The 19,777-nt window shown below is 35.3% G+C and overlaps 1 protein-coding gene across 2 annotated transcripts in view; it reads right to left on the reverse strand.

Moving 5' to 3' along the window:
* Nucleotides 1-722: 722 nt before the first annotated feature.
* The window catches only part of LOC129270334 (acylamino-acid-releasing enzyme-like), a 38,728-nt gene continuing 19,673 nt past the window's right edge, over nt 723-19,777 (reverse strand). For both annotated transcript variants that reach the window (XM_064105568.1, XM_064105570.1), the window contains exons 12-21: nt 19,587-19,713; nt 10,887-10,979; nt 8,606-8,686; nt 7,509-7,597; nt 6,707-6,817; nt 5,821-5,869; nt 5,216-5,246; nt 4,749-4,851; nt 4,320-4,426; nt 723-3,311 (exon numbers count right to left, since the gene is read on the reverse strand). In XM_064105568.1, the coding sequence (XP_063961638.1) occupies nt 3,206-3,311; nt 4,320-4,426; nt 4,749-4,851; nt 5,216-5,246; nt 5,821-5,869; nt 6,707-6,817; nt 7,509-7,597; nt 8,606-8,686; nt 10,887-10,979; nt 19,587-19,713 (897 nt within the window). In that variant the 3' untranslated portion in view covers nt 723-3,205. The remainder of the gene's footprint in view (nt 3,312-4,319; nt 4,427-4,748; nt 4,852-5,215; nt 5,247-5,820; nt 5,870-6,706; nt 6,818-7,508; nt 7,598-8,605; nt 8,687-10,886; nt 10,980-19,586; nt 19,714-19,777) is intronic.

The following is a 19,777-nucleotide window of genomic DNA, read 5'->3' on the forward strand; positions in this document are numbered from 1 at the left end:
CCCAAATAGATAGTTGAAAATTTTATTAAAATCTGATGTAAAATAAGAAAGTTATGACATTTTAAAGTTTAATTTCCCTTAAATTCACCAAACAGTTATATTCACATCATGTGCAGATGAGAGGACATATGAAATCACCCACTCACTATTTCTATTGTATTGGATTATATGCAATATGTAATATTTCAATTTTCTCCTATGAAACAAAGTTGCATTCGAATATGTCGACTTGTCAAACTTGTAAGAATTGAAATATTGTATGATTCAAACAATAAAAAAAAAACCCAAAAGAAATGGTGACTGATATCATCTACTTTCTCATTTGCATATAGGTGAGTTGTACATATAACTGTTTTGTGAAAAAATAAGCGAAATTTAAAATGTGATTTCTTTTTTTACACCTGATTTTGATGAATTCCAGCGTTATGCAAGTTTAATATTTTCTCTATTGAGTCAAATCAACATTTTTTCAGGGGTGGACCTGACCATTAATACTACATTGGAAAAAGAAGATTAACAAATTCAAGATTTACACATTTACTTGTCTAAATATATATGCATACATGTATATAGATTTTGAGTGAAAACATTATTTTAATGTCCAGGTCCAGGTTTCTGTTTTTCTTGAGATGTCCATGTCAAAATCATAAGAGCTTTGTTTTCTTCATTTGATGTTTTTGTTGAGAGCTCAAAATGACGAAACGTGAAATTGTACTTGTTGTAGATTTGAAGGAACATTTATTCTTGTCAAAATCAAAACAACCCCTTCACAGAGAGGTAAATCAAGAAATAATCTCTAACTTAAAAAAAAATCCAAGTTGTTCCAAGTTACTAAAAAGCATTTAAGTTTACATAGAGTTTATATTGGTAAATCAAATCTGAAGAACATAGACAAGAGGCAAGAATCTACTAAATACTGTAGCATTTTGACCTATTAAGAGTTCATAGCTGCTAATGAAAATTTAAGGAAGCGCAAATATGTTTATGCTACATGATATTATTCAAGCATGAACATATTTTCCTACTGCAATACAATAATTAACAAATATATGTTTACATTCTTACAATTGAGGGGAAAGCAATATATTTCAATTTCAAATTAAAAGATATTTGATAAATCATTTCAGTAGCACCTAGTAAGATATGGGGAATATACTCCCCTTATTTACATATTTCTTAATGAGTTCATCAGTATCTTGTATTATGATAATGATGATGTGGTGGTGGTTTTGATGATGATGATGGTGGTGGAGGTGGTAATGGTTATGGTGATTTTTAAGTTGGTGGTGATTGTGATGATGAAGGTTATGGTGATGGAAATAGTGATGATCAAGAGTTTAGTATTATTAATACTGCCGATGTTAATGATAATAATACCTGTATATTTATAGCGCACAATTTTTAATAAGTATATACCCAACTGCGCATTAAAATACTTAAAAGGTGATAGAGTTAACAAGATAAGTAAACAAAAAGTGTGATTAAGTCATAGAATTACAAGAAAAAGTGAAGCCTACTGCCTCTACAAATTATATAACAAAAATTGACTTATTCATTGAAACTCTTTTGAAAAAGGTAAGTTTTAGTTTAGTTTTGAACAAGGCAACATAACACATTTCTTATTGAGGAAGGGTGACTATGTTAAATCATACCTTAATCACATCAATCAACCATACGGGGTTAAATCACGCATAATAATTAATATAAAATATCACAGGTACTAAAAGTTTCTTTTGCATGAGTTGTGTTGAAGACCATATAATCTATTTTGTAACACTGAAAACAAAACATAATGAAATGTTTCTACAAACAGATTTTCAATAAAATGATGTCATAGAATTCATGCTGGAAAAGAAGCACATCAAAACCTACTGTTTCTAAGGCAAAAACTCAGTGAAAGCAGTGAAAATGCATAAAAATTGCATAGTTGTGTTATTTTTGTAGCTATTATTAGTCAATTTTATTTTCCACTTGAGATATAGTATAGATATATGGACTGCTTTGAGAGGCATGGTTGTTTCTAGAGGCTCAAGGGGACCGCAACGCGACTATGCCCGAGGGCTTTGCCCGAGGGCATGGTCTGGCCGATGCGGTACCCGCGAGCCGAATTGAAACAACCATGTCTCGAATATAAAAGCAGTCCATATATATTTTATGAACCGAATTATTAAACATAAACGTTAGGGCCTGGTCTAGGTTTAGATCTAGTAAAACTAAAACAAAAAAGCCTACCCCTGGCCTAGGCCCAAAGCTAACGTAAGGTCTAGGCCCTTACTTAGCCCTGCCCTGAAGTTAGGTCTCAAAATCGAATATCAAAGCAGTTCCCGAGCAGTTCATACCGATAGGCCCTACTAGGCCTAGGCTAGATATTTTTAGGAACCAAATTAGGGTCTGATTCTGAATAGGGTCTAGGGCCTACAGTGTAGCTAGATCTAAAGTTCAGTCTTAAAATTTAGACTAGAGTATAATCTAATGTTAGATCTAGTCGACTAAACCTACGTCCTAACGTTAGATCTAGAGTCTACTCTTAACTTGTAAGCTAACGACAATTAACATTAGATCTACCCGTCCTAACGTTGTCGTTTGTCAATACCTAACTGTCCCAGGCTAAGGTTAAGTAACGACATGAACGAGTTAAACGTTTATTGTTAGAAAGTGCAGTGACCGTCTAATCTTTTCACCTGACTCACCTTTTGCGAGCATGCATTTGAGCGAACTTCCCCAAGACTTGATGATTGATATACATCCGTTATGTCCTTAATAAGCTAGTTTTATTTTCAATAAATGCCATATATTTTAACAGGAATTAACAAGCAAAAGTCAAAGATCGGCATCGTTCCATCGATATGTCATATCCGTTGCGCGCACTTGCGCAATAAGCGCGTAAATGCGCGAATTGTCTAAAACTTTCGATCAAATCGCGCGGATATTTCTGGTATCCGTAATCACCGCAGAAAGCAACATTTTGCATGCAATCAAATGGGGATTTCAGCCAAATTTTGCTATGCCCGTCGTTAAGGGGCGGATCAGGGGGCAACGGGCAGAAATCTTGTTAACTATGCCCGTTGCCCTTGGTTACCACCTTAGTTTGTTGTTTTGAAGGCATGGTCGTTTACATGACCTCAGTTTTGACCAATCAGAGGAACGGATTATTCGACATTCTTAAAGAGAGGTTTATAATATTTAATATTCTTGTGCTAGAGTTTCAAGATGAGAGGTGGGCTGTAATCCAGGTATATATGTTCATAAAGCAATCTGCCTCGGCATCGACTTTGCTGATACGATGTACATTATCTGGATACATTAGTAATCTGAAATATGAAGAATACAGAATAAAATTAAATAAAAGGACTATAAAAATCAAGGAGATTTTAATCACTTTCTTTTTTTCCCATTTTTCATAACAATATTTCCCCATTCATCTGGCAGTAAATTTGATCTCAGTTCGAAGTTTTCAATTCATAAAAAATATGCGGTTAAAAAAAATTGGGAAAGACGTCAATGTAAACAAATATCAAACAAATTTCAATTCATGCAAAATATTATTGAATGATATGTCTACAGTACATAACATAAAAAGGGTCACAAAAGGCTAGCCATCTTCTGATGTTCAGATGCAAAGTCACACAAACATTCTTGTACTTGTATGTATTGCCACAAATGGCTGAAAACAAAACTTTAGTTGCTCAAGAATCTAATACAAAATACATTTCAAATTCATAAATTCATGATTTTTTCCAGCTTATACTGATTGACATTGAATGATTCTATTCATTTTATAGTAAAAGTATCATCCATGAATTTCCTTTGAAAATACAACATGCAATGAAAATCAAAAAGTTAAAAAAATCCCTCTACAGAAGAAATTGAGGGGGGAAAATGAACAATTTTTAATAATATACTGCAATGCTTTCATTACATTTGTTGTGAACACTAAAACACATATCTCAATCACAAAATAGCATTTTTCAAAGCCTGACTTAGTTGTTTGGAATTTCATGTAAATATAATCATAAATATAAAAATTGCATTACTTTGGAGGAAATATCATACAAATCAGAAGGGTGACATACGTGCCGATTAAGGGGGTAACCCCACCCCCAAAACATATATCAGAGGTGCTAGAAATAGCAGAGAACTCTAAGGGATAAAGATTATTTCACATGGTGTCAAGTCACAACAATGATTTTATCAATCATCTTCTCGTCACATCAATTTTAAAAGAAAAGGGATTCTTGTGAATTTGATTATTTGTTGCTTTTTTGTGAGTTGCTGTCTTCCCTTTTGTCTGATAAGTTCAGATATTGTCAAATTCTTACCTAGTTTTGACACCGTGTGCTTTCAGCATCTTATGGTAGTGTATGCCCTGCTGGGGATGGATACGATGATCATCTGCTCCAAGCATTATCAAGGTGGGAGCTATAACCTGATGATTGAAAAAAGGAGACATTTAAAAATCATCATGGGTTTTCATGTGGGGTATACTGTATAATACTAGACCATCCCAACACTTTGAGAGAAACATGGAAAATGGCTGTAATAGAATTGGAGAAGCCCAATAGTTGGCTTCTGCTAGCCAGATATTCAATGTTGTAGCTCCTCTTTTTATTTATCCTAAATACTTGAGAAAAATCATAGGGCAGGGGGAAGTTACTTCCCTGACATCCTATGCCACTATCCCTAATTGCTTTATTACATTCACTAGTTTCACAGAAAATATGTTAGTTTATGTTGATTAGCATATTCACCTTGTTAACATATGCCATTGGGGAGCATTTAAACATCTTAGCATACATCTCAGCTGATGGCACCATCTTGAAATCAAAATCAATGCCTGCTTCTGTCATTGCCCTGCGATAAGGTAAAACATAAAAGAGAGATAAATAGAGAATAAGAGGGGGGGGGATGGAGAGAAACAATTTTATAACACTACAAAGTACTATTCATTGATTTGATTCTCTGAAATCATATACATATCTAAAAGTGAGAGGCCAACTGCCCCAGGATCGTAGGACAGCTTCCTAAATTTGATTCAAACCTAAAATTATCCCCAGAAGCACAGCTCCTCTCTGAGAGGAAAGATCCCTGAGGACACCTTTCCTTAATACCCCCTCACTTGTAAAACTCCCAGTCCCCATAGGATTTATCTTTCAGAAGGAGTTGTCCTTTGACCTTATCATTAAACAAGAAACATTTAATGCAGAAATCAACATACCAAGATGGAATGTCCGTTTCACCAGGCATGACTGAAAAATGGGAAAGAAGATATTATTCAATCAAGATTCCCCCCAAATACACAACTACTACAAACAACTATAAAACAAATATCAACAGCAATGGAAATAATCCCACTATATCTTTAAAATAGGTCACTGGGAAGAAAATAGAACAGAAAGAATGAAGTCAGAAGACAAAAAGGGTTACAGTTCTACAAATAAATTTGCAAGACATTCAAATCATTTTTTAAAGAAAGCCCCCCTTCCCTCTCCAAAAATACTAAAAACCTACTTTTCTTATACCCCCCTCCTCGTGTGCACCAGATTCTTAAATTCAAGCTTAAAAACACAATATATAAGTGTGTGATCATCTTGATTGCTTAGCTCCTTCACTTGCATATAAAAAGCTACCCATATCTATCCATTAAGTAAAAAAAATCCTTCAAATGAAAACAATGATACACAGTAAATAAGTTTAGTGGTAGATGTTGTGAACATCATTTCCTGTCTGGAATATCAGTACATGTAGATGACTAACTACCAAATAAGTTGTTTGAATTTATTGAAATTATTGAGTATTTTTTTAGCACATTTTTTTATTCACCTGCAACATTAGTGACTGGATTTCTCACAGCACAAACCTTATAGAAATCCTGGATGTATAAAAATGACAAGAAATTGAATTAGTATAGGCAACTCTGGTATGTTTATGTAAGCAAGCTATTATTTGCTATTTTCACATTAACAATATGATAGCCACTGACAGCAATAAGCCTTTTGTTACTATTATTATTATTATTATTATTTATTCGGCAAATAATATTCAAAAATACATTTTAATGTATACAATACAAAATAAGAAATATCAACCAGTGGAACGCCAGGGACAGAAAAAGTTAACTTAATTACTGTGGCATGAAGCCTCTTGTCCCAATTCCAATGGTTGATTTACAATACATATTAATGTTACCTCTTACTGATCCAACATGTCTAAAAAGTTTAACTATTATTATGTGGGGGAGTTGTGGTCTAGTGATTACGACTCGTCTTTCAATCAGAGACACATGGAGTCAAATCCCAGCTATGGCATGTTCCTTTAGCAAGAAATTTACCCACATTATGCGTACTCAACACAGGTGAAGTGAATGGGTGCCTGGCAGGAATAATTCTTTGAATGCATCAATGAAATATGGATCGAGCTATAGCCGGGCTAATATACAGTGCGCCATCGATTAGGCAACTTGATAATCACACCTCATAAATGCTATAAATTATTATTAATTATACACATCAGAATGAGTTGTCTATAAAGTTTGGATCATCCGGATGACTTACTGGATACTGTCCTATCATATGTGTAGATAGAAATCTACCGTGTGCGCCATCGATTAGGCAACTTTATAATCACGCCTCATAAATGCTATCAATTATTAATTATACACATCAGAATGAGAGTTGTCTACAAGGTTTGGATCATCCGGATGACTTACTGGATACTGTCCTATCATATGTGTAGATAGAAATCCACCATGTGAGACACCGGTCACTGCTACTCTCTCAGGATCTGCAAGACCTTCTTCTAGAACGGCTTCAACTGCCGTCTGTAAAACAAAGAAGACATAAATATTGTATGGTGAATAGAAAAGTTTGGCCCTAACATAATACATCTTCCCTGCTCCTCTTCACTACACCCCGTCATCCCCCCCCCCTTTCTCTCTCTTTCCGAATCAAGACCTTATTCTATGACTTTAGCTGCTATCTCCCTAACAAAATATAGTAATATAAAGAACTCAGTAAGATAACTTTTATGCATGCATCAGGCCCCAAGGCCCCGTAAAAGTAATATATAAATTGATATTAAACAATTGATGGGTGCATGGCAAATTTATCTTTGCGACTATCATTTCATGGCTGTACAAAGCAATGATGCAAACAATCAAAGGGAGACCACATTTTGAGGCCCAATAAACTGTAAGTGCACACTCAGCCAGAAATTCATACAAAATTAGAGGGGGAAAAACAATATAAATACTGATGTTGCAAATTCAAAGGATGAATGTGATTAAATAGTATGCAGCGCTTAGAAACATTTGTATTAAGTGCTATATAAATGTTGCATATTATTATTATTATTAAATATGGCTCAAAATAATACATTCTCTTTTTTGGGAAAAAATAAAAGATATACGAGGTAAAGAAAATTTGGTAAAGACTGAGAAAGGGGAAAACCCCCTTGTTAGATATGTACATTACATATTCTAGCCCATGTCAACACACTAACATGTTTCTCACCTGAACATCTCTAACATCATTGGTTCCAACAAAACCAGGGAGGGAATAGATGGAATCTTGCCCGAAACCAGTCGATCCTCTGTAATTGACTGCAAATAAAATACATCATACACATGTATATAAGATATTTTGTTAAACAAAAAAAGTATTATTCCCACTATCTCTAAAGGAAACTCATATTTTTCAAGACTTGACTGCATAATATGACTTTCATCTTGATTTAAAAATTCTTCTCAGATCATTCCAAAAACCTCTCATCAAAAATACATTCCACTCTTTGGCAGGTTGGATGGAAAATGTCAAATTTTAGTGTAATAGTCAAGACTTAGGTCATTACTTTGCACAAGAGAGTTGTTAATCAGATGAGGGGTATTCATGCAAAAATATGAAAATACCAATACACTATGAGAACTATGAGTTCAGGCCTAAGAATAATTTATTTTGAACATTCAAACTAAACCAAACAGAAAACGTTTCCAGAAAGCTGTAAATGACTTAAAAACCCTTTGAATTAACTGGAAGTCTGGGATCCTGCCTGAACTACCTATAGCAAAGAAAGATCATTTTCTGTGTTATTTATGTTTGCTGCTTATTTTTCTTTTATTACATGTATACTGATTCGATGTTTGTAAACCTTTGAAAATTAATAAAACATATTAAAAAAAAGAATGATCATTTTCCTTGTCTCACATCACACATTGTAATTGGCTCATCATTGCACAATCTTTGCAACCTTTTGAGAAAATTATGCATGATTTGTATAACTCTGAAAATTACCCCAGTGGGGTTTCCCCTTCCTAATGTACTGTGCAGTGAACGGAAATATCCATTCCCTGGTTTAGGGTGCTTTTGAAAGCTGTATAATATATATTTCTATGAGTATGCTTTCCACAAGCTCCCACATAGATCTTATAACTTAGTTACCAGTAACCCATTGCCTACAGGAACTAGATATATCATGTACAAATCCTATGGGAATAACATATTTCAGTAGCCAATGGATTAATTTGGCCTCTGTATAGGATCATTTACAATAAGAATAAATCAAACAGCAATGAAAAATATGCTCATGAAAATTTGATTTTTTTTTTTTTTACCTAAGACCAGGACAAATCCAAGTTGACAGAAAGTTGCTACAAAATTATCATAACGTGGATTGACTATGAAGTGAGGACCACCTATGGAGAAATGAAAATTGAATACACTGTTTGATTCCAGTCTGTTTGATTCCAGTGTTATGCTATGTATCAATAACGACAGCATATAACACTTGTTTACGTAAAAATTGCATCTGATTCATTAAAGCCCCATCTTAGTTGCTAAAATTGCATCTGATTCATGAAAGCATCATCTTAGTTGCTGGGTGTGTTGAGAATATGCATTACACTAATGTCTCAAGCCCTCAACTAAAAAAAAAACAATCAAATTTAAACGAAGAAAACTGGCAAGAAAATAATGAGTCATGTTGAATGATGTCATAATGATTTTCTGCGATGTCAGGGGCTTGTCCGTGCAAATTTGCCCTAACTTGTTTTAAAAAGAAAATCCACTGCCGTACATAAAAACTGCAAAGTTATACTCTTGTGATATTAGAGAGTTTCATCAGGAGTGAACGAGAACAGTGTATCAGTCCACTTATCTGGTGTGTCAACGAAGTCGTCTATGTTCACTATAGATATGCATATATTAGATTTTACTTGACGTGTATGTACGTCCACGTGAAACTGAGTGATAGCTGCCCAACCCGGAAGATCTGGCATGCCATCGCATCATGACCCGGTCGGGTGGTGAGAAGGCGCAACTTGCACTTGTGCACAGTTGCTCTTTCACTTGCTTTAATTTTTTTTTATGTGAATTAGGAGATATAGCAATATCAGACAATCAGAGTTGAGAACTTCACCACCTCTATTCTGCTGTTTCTCCTAAATCATAGTCGATGTGCATGTGAGTGACGTCATTTCAACCGCTCAAGCTCAGCCTGAAGATCAATTGCCATGGACCTTTTCCCTTTAACTTTTGAAGGTTTCCATGGCGAAGAAGAATAGTGTTTCATGGTACACCTTGTATCTTTCTTGGGAAAGTGTTGGTCCTGTAAAGGACCACCCAAACTTTGACGTTTCAACAAGTGAGTTCTTGTCGTCTTCAGGAGAATGTTGAGTTTGGTTGTCCTTTTCAGGAACAACACTTGCCCAAGAAAGATACAAGGTGTACCATGAAACACTATTCTTCTTCGCCATGGAAACCTTCAAAAGTTAAAGGGAAAAGATCCATGGCAATTGATCTTCAGGCTGAGCTTGAGCGTTGAAATGACGTCACTCACATGCACATCGACTATGATTTAGGAGAACAGCAGAATGTAGGTGGCAAAGTCCTCAACTCTGATAGTCGGCGAGGGTGAGGACCTGCTGCATATGGCAGGCCTCAAAACGACGTCATCTCGTAGCAGTCGTCTATGTGGAGGGATGTTTCTTAAAACCCTCTATCAGGTAATGTGATGTAAAAGGTCATGTGGTCTAGTATTTAGAGCCTTGGACCCATATTTGCAAGTTTGAATCCCCGTTCTGCCATCGTCTCCACTTTGATAATGATTATGGATGTTGTTTAGATATGCAACAAAAATAACAGAGTCTAACTGACTACCATGTTTTTTACTTTTGGGCCGATCAAAATTCCCTAATTTTTCCCTCATTTGAGGCATTTTCCCCCGATTTGAGGTATTTCTTATCAAATTCCCTGATTTTTCCCTGAATGGAAAAAAAGTAAAATAATTTTCCCTTATTTCCCTGATGGGCTGGGAACCCTGGTATCAAAATAGTATAAACCAATCTGTCTCAAGAGCCCTGTTTCATCGAGTTTTAATATGGTAACATTGCCATTATAGTAATGGTGACCTTGATCGTGATTTGCTGCTGAGCCCTGTTACTAGGTTAGAAAAGTAATTATTATTTCTAGGGGCTATTTTTTTCCTCATTGGAATGATAGTGGAAATTGCGGAGGGGGGGGGGGTTATTTCTTTTATTTTAATGACTACTTTTTAGGGGCAATAGACAATTATGTGGTAAAGCAAATATCATTCTGCCATGGTTAGAGTAATGATTTTTAAAAATAATCTTGAATATTAATTGTAACAGTTCTTGGGGCTAGTCTAGGAAGAATGGTTGCCCTAAAGCCTGCATTTTGGGGAATTTCAGGAGCGATTTGACAGTCATAAGGGCGAAATTTCCCGTCGCCCTCATGTTTTTCCTACACTGCCTTTTACCATGGCAGTTTCCAGTAGAAAAAGGTCCAGAGTTGTAACTCTTTATTAAATGGGCCGTAGGAGAGTAAAAAAAATAAGGATGAAGTATTATATGGAATAAAGTTCTTCATTTATCTCACCATGAGGCCATACAATGAGAGGAGGTTTCTTCTCTGGATCAACAGATTCTGCCTCCTTCTTCACAATGAAAGCTTCAAAATCAATATCATTACCTGTAAAGAGAAATGATAAAAACAGAAATTGAACATACAGTTCAGTTTTGACCAAGATGTTTAATCATGGAAGAATCTGTCTAAAGACACCTGTTTGGGAAGTGCTTATGAGTCCCGTGAAACATGTGAAAGATTTTGGAATCCCCGAAATAATATAAGAGCTACTCAATTCACATGCATCCACATAGAAATGCATGAACAGGATACACAAATGTCTGGCAATCATCATCCATTTTGCAATGGATTTTGTTTTCACATCATATTTTGAATGTAAAGTCATCTGAGCAATAATCCTTTGCTATGGGTTGTTTTCTTGTCATATTCTTTAAGAAATTTAAAAAATATTCGGAAATTCATGATAACAATTTTGATCTTTCGAGACATCAGTTTCCCTCTGAGAATCCATGAAACATAAAAAATGTCCCCAAAGTTTTTTTTTAAATCAATTTTCCGATTCAAGTTATCAAACTATCATCATGTACCTTTGATATACATAAATATGAAATACAAGAATATACAGACTCAACACTGTATAATATGCCTTATATTTACTCTCTGACATATGATACATAAAATTCAATAAGAGATAAACCCTCCCAAATGCTACATGAGGATTATTTATGATGGTTAATCTCTTTAATCTTAATGATGATTAACCTCTCTAAAAAATATATATATATACATGTATCATACAAACACAACAAAACAAGGCAAAACAAATATCTAAAATAAACAAGGTGGTTCCTGAACCACAAGTCTTGCCTGATTTCGCCATTAATAAAATATGCAATATGATCCTTTGACCCCTAGATGACATTTGACCTTGTCATCCTCAAGAACACAAATGTGGTATTATCCAAAGATCATTTGTTCCGAGCATCAACCCAATTGATCCAGATATAAAGAAATGAGCAGGTTAAACAAAAACTTGACCTGACTGCACCATAAGATTCAGGTCCCCTAAGTAAGTACAACCGAAGTTTGGTTGAAAATTGACATATGGTTGTAGAGTTATGTGTCATAAGAGAGTCTTGTAAATAAACTTTAACAATGACCTCAAAATGACCTTTGACCTTACCATGTGACCTCTGACTACACCATAACATACAGGGGCCCGTTGCAGAAAGAGTTGCAATCAATAGCAACTCTAAAAGTCATGCAACTTGATTTTCAACCAATCAACAGCGCGCATTTGGGACTTGCAATTAATTTTTTGACTTGCGTTTAAACACAACTCTTTCTGCAAAGGACCCCTGGTACTACAACCCAAGTTTGGTTGAAAAGTGACTTATTATTGCAGACTTTTGTGTCATCAGAGCACCTAAACTTTAACATTTAACCTCAAAATGACCTTTGACCTTACAATGTGACATCTGACTGAACCATAACGTACAGGCTCCTAAATACATCTACAACCCAAGTTTGGTTGTAAAGTGACTTACAGTTACAGAGTTATGTGCCATTTAACGTTGACCTCAAAATTACCTTTGACCTTACTGATGCACGTCCCATATACATCTACAACCCAAGCTTGGTTGAAAAATGACTTTCGGTTGCAAAGTTATCTGTCATAATGTTTGTGACGGACGGACACAGACAGACGATATGATCCCTTAGCCTCGCCTTCCCCTCTGGGCGAGACAAAATTTTTTAAACAATCATGTACATGTTTATGATTTCATACATGATGTAAATTTATGCATAAATTTATGAGATTTTTTGTGCTCATATTCATTGTAATCCTGCACTTCAAGTGATGTTGACATATGATTAAGTTTTTTTTAAATAATATACAATATCATATCTTACTGATCAATTCTATGTACACTCAATTTTACATACCTTTCCAAATTATCTCTTTAACCTTTAACAACCAAGACATACATGAAAAAAGGTGGAAAAGATAAGACAGATCCAACTCACAAAAAAAAAATTAAAAACAAGTACATAATTAAAAAAAAATTAAAAAATAACAAAAAAGAAAAGGAAATAAAAAAATGTTACATTGAGGAAGTGAAAGTAACATAAACATAAAAATTACTTAGAATATTTTGTATGTACCTTGTGATATCTAGATTTATTAACTATCAGCTCAGGGTCGGTAGCCCCATTAATACTTTATTAACACTGTATCCCAGAATGAAATTACCCATTAATATTAGTAATGAAATGTCATTTGCATGGCCTGGATGCATTTTCCATACATGAGAATGCCACTTAATATTACAAATTATCTTTTGTTAGCCAAGATTGGCCCCAATAACAATTAACTGAAACAAGAAAAAAGGTCTATTAAAATAATATCAATGATATGTAATTAGCATGGTATAGCAGTATCGTAAGCTGACTGCTTTATAATCAATAGACTACTACTACTACTTAGCTAAAATTCTATCTCATTATCATTGATTAGGCCTATATATCATTAACCCACATTGGTCCCATCAATAGTCAATACTGTCACATTCTCCTAGAATTAAAGTGAATGTCATTATCCCAGAGCAGGGTAGCCCTACTGACAGAATATTAATTCTGCTTCGCCAAAATGAGAATACCTTTACCATAACTGAAACTGAAAAGGACCTTGTGATCAATGCTTAAATATTCTCCATAATAGCTGAGAGTCACATGCTTTCGAACCATATTTTGCAAAATTGATCCTATATTGAAAATGGCTACATGTGTCTTGTACTTGATGTTCATCCTTGTTGCGAGGGGTGTGGCCATTGATGCAATAGGACACCTTCAATGTGCTCCCTTTAAAAATGCTACAGCAAATACTACAGCCGACTGCTCGCATCTGAACCTCACATCCGTACCCCAATCTCTACCAGACACCTTAGAAAAACTGGACCTGTCCTACAACCACCTCACAGCAATTCACGATGGGTCCTTTGAAAAGTACAACCTGATTTGGTCTCTAAATATCGATCACAATTTCATTGCAGTCATAGAAGGCAACTCTTTTGGAAATCTCCATAGACTTAAAAGGATCATTCTGAGCAACAATGCCATAAGGGAAGTGCCTCCAGTTTTGTTCATGAACAATCCAAATATTTTAATTTTGAATCTGTCTCACAACAAACTCTGGAAGATTCCATATCTGAGTGGGCTCTGTTCCAACAAGACACCAAAAGAGAACACTAGACTTTCAGAGTTGAGCATTGTAGCCTTGATTGACTTTTCACACAACAACTTGACAACAGTCGAGGAAAGAGATTTTGCATCTTTCAGTAGATGCTCTATTGCTCAATTCAATCTTGGATACAATAAGCTGACCAGTCTTCCAAAAGGAGTGTTTTCCCAGTTTGCTTCAGTTGAAAGATTCAATGGGAAATACATAAACCTTGATAAATTTGAAGTTTCTTCCTTCTTAGGGATTAAGAGTATCACACAGATGACACTGGAATGGTCAAAAATAAAATTTCTGATTCCATTGAATGATTCCACTGGCATTTTACGAGAGCAATTTCCTAAAATTGAAAAATTATATTTGAATAACAATAGAATAGAACATGTTCCTAACAATGCCTTCTTTGGGTTTAAGTACCTGCAAATCCTTGATTTAAGTGTGAACAGAATAGTTGTTGCTTCAAACAAATCATTCTGTAATATGACTATGCTGAAAATATTGAATCTGTCTAACAACAAAATTAGAGACTTATCGAATGGTGCTTTCGCTTGTCTTAAAAAATTGGAAAAAATCAATTTGGTACAAAACAGTTTATACAACTTTGCCCCTGCATGGTTTACTGGTTGCAAATCACTAAGAAATCTGGATCTTTCAGACAATAACATCAATGAAATTGAATATGGTACCTGGAACACAACCAACATGCAGACACTTGACCTATCCTATAATAACCTTAAGCGGATAGAAAGATCTATGTTTGCAGGTTTATCTCAATTGAAGATTCTGAGATTACAATATAATCAACAATTACAAACAATTACTCCTGATGCCTTCAGAGAAATGACAGCTCTTGAAACACTTGTCTTGTATGACATAGGAAAATTTTCTTTGAATGGTACACTTGATGACATGAGGAATCTTACTTTTCTTGACTGCTCATTCACTAAATATTATGTTAGATTTGCATCTACACACCAATTTACACACACCTCAGCATTAACAACATTGAACATGAGTCACTCTCGTATTTATGTTCATGATATCATTAATGAGGAAACAAAAGAATCATTATTCGAAGGACTGATATCACTACGCTTTCTTGGATTGAAAGGAAATAACCTCAGAGGCCTGCCAAATCTGTCAATATTTTCTCCTCTACGGCAAATAGAAAAGCTTGATTTAAGCAGCTGTAACCTGCAAAGGATCACATCAAAGGTATTTCAGAATATGACTGGACCATATGAACTTCGACTGAATTCGAATGACATTGAGTACATACATGAGCATGCATTCCAAAATATGCAAAAGTTGGCATATCTACTCCTGCAATTCAACAGAATAAATTCAATAAGCAAGAATTTGTTCAAAGGCACAACTAATCTTGAAAGTTTATACCTACAACATAACGAGATACTGACAATTGCACCTGGTACAGTATTGCCACCACACTTGTCAAGGCTGAATATATCAGGAAACCAATTGATATGTAACTGTGAGCTGGCTTGGTTTGTAAACTGGGCACGTACTAACAATGTTTACTTTGGACCTCAGAATGAAACTCTGTGTTCCAGTAATTCATTTACTAAGCTTAAAGACAAGTCAGTATGGTCATTTCATCCTGAAGAATACTGTGGAATCGACATCATTCTTGTTACTGGTGTTAGTATTGCAATTATAGCCATGCTGTTTCTCTCTCTCTTGGTGTATTATAAGCGCTGGTGGTTCAACCACAATTTTTTTTTTCTCCTAAAACTAGCCATCATTGGCTATGATGAAATCACAGAGGATGCTGATCCAGATGACTACGAATACCAGCTTAACACCATGTTCCATGATGATGACACAGAGTGGGTTACTGAAAACCTAAAGCCTGCACTGGAAGAACGGATGCCTCATCTGCAGAACGTAGCCTTCGGAGATGAGGACCTTCATCCAGGGATGTACTATCTCAATGCCTTATATCACAACCTTGATAATAGCTTCAAGACAGCCTTGCTGATCAGTAACAAGTCGGTGGATGATGCTTGGTTCATGACCAAGCTACGGATGGCCGTTGAGCATGTGAATGACACCAAGTTGGACAAGATCATCTTGATATTCCTTGAAGACATCCAGGAAGCCAACTTACCATATCTTGTAAGACTTTTGCTTAGTAGGAACAAACCTTATTTGTTGGTTACAGAAGATGAAGATGGTCAAGAGCTGTTCTGGGCTCAGTTTGAAAAAGAAATGAGGGCAAACAAGGTTATCAACAGTGTAATCCCAATTTAAAAAAGAGGTTGCTATGTCACACCAGATAACAGCAAGTATCTGTTCATGGAGTTCCTCAAGGTTAAATGCTATGTCCTGATTTGCTGAAGTTAATAGAGCATTGGGTTTTTTAAAGAATGAAATCTCTTTATTTTTTATATGTCCTCAATTCTTGAAGCATGAGATTGCCTACATGATTTTAAAGGGTAACATCCTCAAAAGTAAGGGTGCTTTCATGCCCTGTCTTGGCCTATTATGTGCCTAATATGCCTTTGTATAAAACTAGTTCAGAAGCATAAAGCTGGATCAGTTTGTCTGAGTTCATATTAGTTTTATAAATCAAGAATCAAAATCTTATGTGAAGGTAAATCCACAACGCTTTGTTGGGATGCACCCATCATCATTATCATGTGGTGGAATGAGATTATGTTGAGCTTTGAAGATGTCTGTGAAACCTTAGGCAAGATAGCTATGATGATGGGCACATCCCATTAAAATGTAATGGATTTATACTCACAGTGCTTATTAACATTTGGATTCTTGATTCCTAAATCTGTATATAAATGTTCTAAAAGATTTGTACTAATAACATATGTAATGCACAGATATTTATCATCAAAAGATGCTCGTGGTGTAGATTAAACAAGAAAGGAAAACATTAAAGAGGAGTAAGAGTTACAAGAAGATTAAAGTATGAAATATACAAGTAAATCTTTTGCAATATGATGGTGGCTTTAACTGGTTCTCATTGATTTAGATTTCAACAATTTAGCCAATTTGCTGTGTGAACATTTAATGCTGATGATATTTGAAAAGGTGAAATTCTTAAAATGTCAAAAAATAAAAAATATCCATCACTATTGGTCTGTTAAATGAATCTTGACATTATCAAGATTGAACCAATGTCTCTTCCAACCTTAGGGACAGTAATATTCTGTTTTCTGCTAAATCAAAACAGGAAATCCACTCTGTTTCTTACTTTTCATGTAAAAATGCTTTGAATTTGAATTTGCAAGAATTCATGAAATTGGAATTTCCATTTGAGGTTAAGTTTAAAATGGAATTACAAGTTTTCAGAAACAGAAAATAATTTTTTTGTTAATAATAACTAGTGAAACGCCTCTGGCAGTCTCACCTGTATTACGCAATTCGATATAGCAGCAGTGCTATTAGATCCATAAAATTTCAAAGTTATGATGACAATTCCTCAAATAACCCCAAAATAGTCAAAGTTCGTTGATTCTAAGTGAACTTTGCCCTTGGTCATGTGACCTGAAACTCAGGCAGGATCTTCAGTGATACACTATCACCCTATTTCTAAGTTTCGTGAACTAGGTCCATATACTTTCAACGTTATGACGAAATTTCAAACATTTAACCTCGGTTAAGATTTCGATATTGATTCCCCCAACATGGTCTCAGTTCATTGACCCTAAATGACCTACTCAGGCAGGATGTTCAGTAATACTTGATTACCCCTATGTCCAAGTTTCATGAGCTAAATCCAGATACTTTCTAAGTTATGATGACATTTAAAAAACTTAACCTTGGTTAAGATCTCAGTGTTGACGATGACGCCGCCGTAGCCGTCAGAAAAGCGGCGCCTTTAGTCTAGCTCTGCTATGCAGGCAAGACAAAATCCAGAAAATCCCTGTCCCTGGTAGGGCTGGCACACAGCATAATGTATTTTTGTAACACACTGTGTTAGGCTGCATGCTGTGCATGTATGGCGAGCTCACTAGTTTGCATTACAGTTATTTTGAACAAGGTACATGTACACATTATGGGTCATATTTGAGCATAACCAACAATTATTAAACTGAATAAAACACAACCCTTTAAAAAAATTTTGGCTGTCTCTGTTCTCTAACATTTGTTGTTGAACAATGCCTACTTAGCTTGTTGTACGCGAGCAAATGGGAGACCGAATGTCAAACATTTGTACCGTTGCACACATGACGTACCATCCAAAATGTACTGTTGCACGGCTCTAGGAGGTGATGTCACAATACGATTCAATTCATTGCACTCAGTAAAAAATGAAGGTGAAATACGCGTATAGCCTGCTGGCTAAATGCGCAATGTTTCCCGAGGTCATGTTTGCTTGTGGGATTTTGTTTTTCACTTTCAATATTTTTGCTCCCTTTTCATAGATTTCTGCAAGGAAAAACTATTTTTTTCTTCTTATTTTCGCTAAACTCCGAGATGTTGTACAACACAAATAGTGAATATTCTTATACGTGCAAGGGTGCGAGATTTGGCATACGGTGAGAGAAAGAGACACTCTAGAGAGCATCTTTCTTTCACCTCATGCGAAATCTCGCACCATCGCACTCATGCCTATTCGTTATTTGTATATTGTTGTTAAGACTATATTATCATATTAAGATACAATAAATGTAAAGAATTTGGATGCCAAAACAGGCATCTCCAGCAATTGATAGAGAACTGGCTTCCCCGGAAGGAGGGAAAAAAGAAAGAGAAGACTCAGAGGAGAGAGGAGGGGGAAAGGGAAAATAAAACAGAAAGAGAGTAAACAAGAAGGAAACATTGTTGGAGAGAAACAGAGATTGAGATAGAAGGATGTGACGAGGCAAATTTCAATGAAAAAAGGGATGAGAAAGACTGATAAAGAATGAATAAAAACAGAAATGAAAGCAATAATTGACGAAATAGAGGAAAATATGAAAGTTAAGAGGAAGTAAGAACAAATTTGAAACAAGTATTAAGATATCAAAATGCACACTGCACCCCAAATGTAAGCTTACCATTTCAATAGTGTCCATCTTTCCAAAGATGCATTTAAATGCTGATGGATTTTGAGATACTTGATTACCCTTACGTCTAAGTTTCATGAACTAGGTCCAAATACTTTCTTAGTTATGATGACATTTCAAAAACTCATACTTTGGTTAAGATTTGGATGTTGATTCCCTAAACATGGCCAAGTTCATTGACCCTAAATGACATTTGACCATGGTCATGTGTCCTGAAACTCAGATAGGATGTTAAGTAATAAATGATTATCCTTAGGTCCAAGTTTCATGAACTAGGTCCATATACTTTTCATGACATTTCAAAAACTTAAACGTAGGTTAAGATTTCAATGTTGTTGGCGCCTATAGTCTTGCTCTGCTATGCAGGCGAGACAAAGCTACAAAGCAAAACAAAATAAACATAACCCCCCCCCCCCAAAAAAAAAAAAAGTCTTCTTTTAGTTTTACCTTGCCGAGTGCTTGGCTTGAGTGTAATAACAGACCACATTACATCAGAGTGAACCAGACTTGATTCATGGAGAGATTTCCAGTCGATATGTGATAAATCACCTTCCCTCGGCACAATACCAACGACCTTTCAGAAGAAATAGTAAAATGATAAATATATATTTTGGTTTGAGTGTAATAAGAGACCACAT

Source organism: Lytechinus pictus, chromosome 10 (genome assembly GCF_037042905.1).
Source record: "Lytechinus pictus isolate F3 Inbred chromosome 10, Lp3.0, whole genome shotgun sequence".
Taxonomy (NCBI): domain Eukaryota; kingdom Metazoa; phylum Echinodermata; class Echinoidea; order Temnopleuroida; family Toxopneustidae; genus Lytechinus; species Lytechinus pictus.